This window comes from Parasteatoda tepidariorum, chromosome 3 (genome assembly GCF_043381705.1).
Source record: "Parasteatoda tepidariorum isolate YZ-2023 chromosome 3, CAS_Ptep_4.0, whole genome shotgun sequence".
In the NCBI taxonomy this organism is placed as follows: Eukaryota; Metazoa; Arthropoda; class Arachnida; order Araneae; family Theridiidae; genus Parasteatoda; species Parasteatoda tepidariorum.
The window spans coordinates 13324937-13332526 of record NC_092206.1 but is presented as its reverse complement, the minus strand read 5'-3'; the positions used below and the strand labels follow the sequence as shown (position 1 = coordinate 13332526).

The 7590-nt window shown below is 27.8% G+C and overlaps 1 protein-coding gene across 2 annotated transcripts in view; it reads left to right on the top strand.

The window, feature by feature from the left end:
• Positions 1-3821: 3821 nt before the first annotated feature.
• LOC107446903 (uncharacterized) overlaps positions 3822-7590 on the top strand; it is a 14080-nt gene continuing 10311 nt past the window's right edge. Inside the window, exons 1-2 of one of the 2 annotated variants that reach the window (XM_043048423.2) lie at positions 3824-4146; positions 6665-6769. In XM_043048423.2, the coding sequence (XP_042904357.1) occupies positions 3916-4146; positions 6665-6769 (336 nt within the window). In that variant the 5' untranslated portion in view covers positions 3824-3915. Of the gene's footprint in view, positions 4147-6664; positions 6770-7590 lie in introns of both variants that reach the window. The other variant, XM_043048424.2, reaches the window with a different exon arrangement.

The following is a 7590-nucleotide window of genomic DNA, read 5'->3' as shown; positions in this document are numbered from 1 at the left end:
TTTCTTATTTCAGAAACAATTTTTTTCTTTTTTTAAATCAGCAGTGGGGACAAGTGAGGGAATGACATATTGGTATATTTTAATTACCTAAAATAAATAAAAAATAAAAATTGATAATTTTATTTTTATTCTTTTGTTAGCTTGCATTCTGAAGGACACTTTCCCTGAATTTTTTTTCTTCGTATGCTGTAAAACAAACATAAAATATACTGGGGACATGAAAATGACTGTTTTTGTGAGAATGACCCATATATACTTTTTATAATTTTTCCACGCTTTAACCTCGTTAACATCTTTGACGACAATCTTAAAATAAGATGGAAGTGTCTAAATTGTATATGACATACATATGTAAGAGTATATGTAAGAGTTAATCATTAAAGTTAGCTATGCAATTAATAAACAAATTAACAAAGGAAAACTAACAAAAATTAAGCTAACAATAGATAATTAGCAAAAAAACTAGTTAACAAGAGATCACAAAAAATAACAGTTAATAATTATAGAAAACAAGCTAACAATTAATAACAAGCAAAAAAATAATTAACTGCTACTAACTAATAAAAAATTGGTGGAAAGAAATAATTAATCCCTTAATAAAAGTGCTTTTGTAGTACATATTATTTTATTTCACATTCAAAATTATTATCACAAACTATTTAACACAGTGTAAAATAGGTAATTAACCAACTTTATTCTAATTTTGTTCATTGTGTGCCATCATATTTCGAAATCGTTAAAAGTGTGCCGCAACAAAAAAAAGGTTGAGAATCACTGAGCTAATGGTTTGAGTTTTTAAACGAAATATGTTTGATAATTATTAAAGACGATGAGTTACGCAATCAGACACAAAAGTACACTCCTCTCTTCTTCGTATTTTGATTCCTGACTCAAAATATGAAAAGAAGCCACAAATCTTGAAAAATATGGTCCCCAAAGTTAAGGTGGAAAAGCGATAGAAGATTTAATTACGTTAATTTCACCTTTTCCGTATTTCGCTGTATCTGTAGAACTTTTTAAGCGAATTGAAAATTTTTTACACAAAACTTTGCATATTTATCTAAAATTGATTTCTCCTACGAAACAATTTTTGGTAGTTATATATTTTTTTCATTATTTCATTTAATAGTGGTATGAAAAATTCAGAAATCGTAAGCAATACAATTTTTAATATTTTTTTAAAGTTTGAAATTTTAAATGATAAAATACAAAATTTGCACTAAATAGTTCTAATAGTTCTCCAGAAATCAAGTTTTAAAAATTTGTATACATAAAATCTCGATTCTGTGATTTGACTTTCAGAAGCAACTTTAGACGGAAGATCATTTACACTAATTAATTTTCATATTTAACATTTAGGTCCTTGAACCATTAAATGTGAAAAATCGATTCAGTCAAAAGTTATTCCCGGAATTGACTTTTTTATTTTTTATACAGATATCATTATAATTTATAAAATTTTTGTGTGTCCCATTTATCTCTAAACAGTTCTATTACTCATTTTAAACTTATGAATTTGTATTTACAGAAATAATACCATGAAAAATATACATCCACTTTTCTGAGAGAAAAAACGCATACACTTCTGTTTTGAACACTTAAATGATGGGCTTACCAAAGAAAAATATACTACTTAAAAACTATTCAAAGATTAAAAAAACAGGAAATAGACTTGTTAATTTCTTTCTAAAGACTTTTTCTAAACAAACGCACATACACTGCTCTTTTCATCATTTAAATGATGAACTTACCAAAGAAAAATATACTGTTTTAAAACCATTCATAGAATAAAATCGGAAATATACTTTTTAATTTCTTTTTTGAGGAAGGAAGATTCAATAATTATCCAAAATTATTGAATTTGTGCATTTTAATTGTGTGAGGTTATATAGTCAAAACTATAACAAAACAATTTTTTGTAATGATTTTCTGTTGTACGTTTATTTAATTTTGAGGGATTTTTGAATACACTATATTTTTTTTATCAGTAAACAGTAATTTAGAAATAACTTTATCGTAAGCTTCTACCCAGTAGAAGCTTATGATAGAGCTATTTCTGAATAACTGTAGAGGTTTACCCATTTTCTCAAAATAATTTGATCGCTTAGCATTGCCAAATGCAACATTAAATAAATAAATAATTAAAATTATTTATTTATTTAATGTTATTAATGGTACTGATCTAAAGTAATTAATGGGCGGTCTATTTAAAAAAGGAACGAAAAAAAAAACGTTTTTTGTATAAAAAATAACAATGAGATAAAATTTTGTAAGACTAGGGGAGAGTGGGGTCAGTTGTAACATTTTTTACTTAACTATTTTTAACTAACAAAAAATCCAATATGTTATTAGTATTAATTGACAGACGAGTAAAGTAGACTATCCTCTACTAGAAAAAAAAAGATACCTTATTTTAAATGTTATTACATTAGTTATTAAAAATTTTTGACAGTCGTGCACTTGTTACAATTGTCCCCACTTACGGGGTCAATTGTAACAGTTCATAAATTCAACTAAAACATAGTTAATTATACATATTATCATAGTTGTGATATATTTTTTTATTGATCAAAATAGTAGTGATATTTTAGGAGTAAAAATAATAATGAGCAGAGACCTAAAGGGTTAAACTTTTAACTTTAAGGGGTTAAAAATTTTAATTTATGCTGTGAAAGGTGACAAATAAAATAATGCACATGCAACATAATATAAATGATATAGGAAACTATTGGTGGTTCTTAAAGAGTTAAGTAATGGTTTGTAAACATAAGATTATTTATTTTCAGCTGTTACAATCGTCCCTTTACTTATTGTTACAATTGTCCCCAAGACGCCATTTCAGCTTCATTTGTTAAAAACAATGCTAGTTAATTAGCAAAACTAATCTTTTTTTTTATTGAAATGTTAATTAAAGTGTCCACTTACATATTCGGTTACTAATTTTTATTTGTTTAAACAAAATTACTTTGTTACAATATAATATTCTAATACCAAAAAAAGTACTTGCGTGGCGTGAAAATATCTTTTGTGATGTAACTCTTTCAAAAGTACATAAAAATGGTTGCCATCAGGGGTGTACATGTAGATTTATTAAATACACCTTGTGCGCCACCTAGGAACCAAATCTAGAACCCGACACTCGAAATTTTTGCTCTGTTACAATCGTACCCTGTTACAATTAACCCCACTCTCCCCTACTTCACATAAAATGCACAAAATTACATTACAGTAAAAAAGTATATACTTAATTTCAAAATTAAGCATTCTCTCTACAGCCTATAACTTCTTATTTAAATCTTTCATATTTCTTAAGTCTTTTACTTTTCTAGCATGTTGAGTGCTACACCAGTCACCAGAAGTGCATAACATAATATAAAACTAAAAATTTACATTGTTATAAATTTAAATCATTAAGTGAAAAATGTATCTAAATCTTACCTTAACTTTTTTGTTACAAACTCAATCTTTGCATTGCTATAACAGGTTAGGAGGTCAGACGAGGATTTTCTCAAAACTACGCATCGCACTTAATTACATGATTTTCTCACCAGTAGCCTCAAACTGTCGGTTTGTATCATCTTTGTTCTTATTATCTAGTTTATTTACAGATATTACTGTTTTAAAATTGCTTTAATATGAGATTTGCAACTTCGATGATTTCAATTGATTGCATACATGTATCTAAAATTTAAGCAAATTCACCAGAAAATTTTGCATACATTAATCTTATCATTATTCAAAGTTTTTTTAAATTATCTAAATATTCTGATAAGGTTGAGAAAGAAACAGGTGAATAAGTTTAAGCTATCCTATAAATTAATCTTCTAAAGGGATTTGGAATCATTGATTAATAGGTAGCACATATTTCTTTCTAGCATCGCAAAAGGTTTGATCTGAGAATCAATAAAATTCAACATGTGGAAATCTATTTTGCTGATATGTGTTTTATGTCCACTTATTGTAAGCTCTCATTCTTGTGACGGTTGCGATGATTATAAAGAAGTTGACGTAAGTGACGAAAATGTAAAAAAGATAGCAAATGAGTTATTTCAAGCTTTCTCAGATCATTTTTATGGTGCTTATCGCTGGAAAATTGACAGTATTACCAAAGCTGAAGAAGCAAAGTGCTCCAATGAAGAATGTGGAGTAAGTCAAAGAATTCTATTTAACTCTTTCGTATATAACTAAATTGAACTTTTAAACTTAACTTACAGATATATATGAAATTTAAACGTTTTTTTTTTCTGTGTCACATTCTTTTCGTAAAGGTGAATACTTTTAATTTGTGATTTTACACTTGTGTTCTTGTTGTGATTTTTTTAGTTAGGGAAATAATACCATGATATAAGTACAGTGAACAGAAAAATTCAATCAATTGAAATAACTCCTGTTCTAATGGATGGACAATTATTATGGCTCAAACGGCTGACGAAATTTGCCTAGTTAATTAGTTCTATCTATTCATTAAGTTACTAAATACATCACAAAAACGTACTTTATTGTTTACAAACCTTTTTTAAATGACTTTTTCTTCTATCTGCAACGTTTATGTCTACTATTAGTTTTTTTTCTCTCCTTTTTATATATATATATATAACCGTCGTTGAACAGCCAATGGAGATAGCCTGCATTTGCATTACATGGAGAGGAAGACCACGAGAACCTCCCACGGTTAGAATGACGGCAAGGGGACTCTAACCCATGATCTGTCTACCACTGAAGATATTTCACGTCAGCACTGTGGTCGGTGCAAGCCGGGTGTGGAATTCGTATCGACTGGGATTCGAACCCAGTTCGCCTCATTGGAAGGCGAACGCTCTATGTCCTGAGCCATCGCGGCTCTCTTCTATTAGTTTGTCCATTTTCGTCCTTTGAGTTTCGATACTGAGGAAGGTTCTTGTTTATAGAACAGTAACTCTAGCAGGTCCTTTTTATTTATAGCTCTTTATTTATGCTTAATTCAAAAGTTTATTTTTAATCGACGCATTTAGATACTTGTCTTTTTTTTAAATTTTAGGGAGTCTAATCACAACCTGAAATACATTATCCCAAGAAATTTAGTCATGAAAATGATAAGCTCTCTTAATCATGAAGTTTGAACCGCCTAATATTAACTTCACTGTTTGTAGATTTTGAAATATCTCAGTTACTATTTAAGTGATTTGCAAAATGGTCGCACTAAGTTATTAAAATCATTTATCTAAGAACAACAATACAAAAAAATAAGTTTTAATAATTTATTTTCCGATTCAAATAATTGTCCAAAAACTTCGAATTTAAATGTATTGTACTTCGAATCTCTCTTTATACCATATGAAAGTGTAGATTGTCTGATGACCGTATACAAAATTTGAAAAAAAAATCAATCAGATTGTTTTTAAAAAATAAATTTTAATATGGGACTTTTTTAAAATTAACTACTCATAAATTATTTGATTAATTTCGCTCAGTATTCGCGTTATGTTACTTAAAATCACGTGGTTTAAAAGGGAAACAGTAAATTAAACAATAAAATATGAATAATTAAAAAGTAAATTGTTTTTTTACATGAAATTACCATTGAAGAAACTAGTTATACTCATGTGTCATTTCGTAGCTTAATCTATAGTTATAACTAATTAATTATCATACTTGAGGTCAATCCTTTAAACTATAAAAATTGACATTTACGAGGTTAGAATTTAGTGTTGCATTTTTTTAACTCACTGTGCAATTACATTGTAAAATATATAATATTTTTTTCGTAGAAAAATAATAGACGTTCTTTTTTGGTAATTTTTATCATGTTAGATAAATATGCGAGGCGAGGGTGGTAAATATTACAAGATATATTTTTTTGTTCACAAATAAAGGATCTTACAATGCAGATATTTATACTGCAGGCGGTTAAATAAAATATTGATATGTGAAAATTAAAAAATAGTTTTAAAGTAATGCATTTTTTGAAATTAGAGAAATTTTAAGGACCTGGTGAGAGTCAAAATATATTCTAATTTTATTTTTTTTTTTTTTTTACTATTATTTCCCCCCATTGATGATTTGGATTGGAAAAAAATAAAAATCTTATTGCCTGATTAAATATGTACAATTAGAACGTTATGTGAAATGAAATATTATTCTTTAATAGGATTGGTTAACGTACATTAAGAAAAATCAATACTTATTCTCAGCTATTAAAAATGCATGACCCAAATTTTGAAGGGAAATATCTACAAATGTTACGAAATATGTTAAAATATATATTTCGCAGAAGTGGTTAGAATCTAATGACATTATAAACACTCATCTTTTAAAATAATATTTGGTGTCTTTAAAAAAAAAATTTTGCCTTAAATTTTTAGAAAAAGAAACCAATTGATCATTAAAAGTTGAGTAATAAGTTTTATTTTTAAACGAATTTGATTTTTAATTTTTTTTAAAAAATTAAATAAAACAAGCTTAATGTCATTTTGCATCTTTTGTCTTTCTGTGTATTACTGCTATTTAAAATTGAAAATGACGTGTATTGATATTATTTCGTTTTCTTTTAAAATTAAATTAATATTTATACCTGCTAAATTATGTAATATATCCCATATGTTTTATAGTACCTTTAACAAAAATTGATCTTTTACTAATAATATATCATTGTTATATTTCGTAAATGTCTCTTTTGTTTTTGAAGAAAGCATCATCTTATCGTATTAAAGTAACTGCTGTAATTACCAAGTGTTTGAAAGAGGAAGTCAGTTACAAAGACGCTGATGACTGTGAACCGAAAGAAAACGCTGTAAGTACGAAATTTTAGTCTATCTTGGGAAAAAAAACACCGTCAAGTTCTAAAAAAATTAACAAATCAAATTCTCAACTGTTTAAAATGTAAACTAAGAGTGACGTCATAACAATAATTAACACTGTCGAGAAATAAGGTTCAAGTTTTTTCTCTCTTAACCAATCAGCTTCTTAAGTTTTGTGACGTCAACAAGCATGCACCAGATTATGTCCTTTTGTTGTCCGTTTTCATACATTCAATCCAAATAAATCAATCTGTTATGGTCTATTCGTGCTATTATGATTTTATTTCAATTTTATTTAGTAATTTTGAATTCATGTAAGTAAGTATGATTTTAAAATGTTGAATATGAACAAAGCGCAGGTTTTCCATCCGACCAATCAGTGACATTTAAAAACTTGAATAATGATTTGAACTTGAATAGTGAAGAGCCTGAATTCGACAAATCATCCAATTTCTTGGAGAGAGAAATTCCTCCAAGTTCTCTGAATCAAGAAATTGGACCGCTAAACATCTTCCTGCCCTTTATAAGGTGAAAGGGCCCATCCACCTTGAGCTTTATATAAAGATATAGACTAAAATATAAGGGAGCTTAAAAATATACACTCTATAACAAAAAAATCGACGCACCAAGAAGGAGTTGTCCGATTGAAACGAAAATTGGTGGATAGGAAGACAATGTACAGAATAGTAAATGATTAAAATTTCAGAACAATTGAATAATTTATTGCAAAGTTACAGTAACAAGTTCAATAAGGTGTTGACCCGCCTCTAGCCTGGATACAAGCTGCCACACGCCTCAGTATATTAAAAGCGAT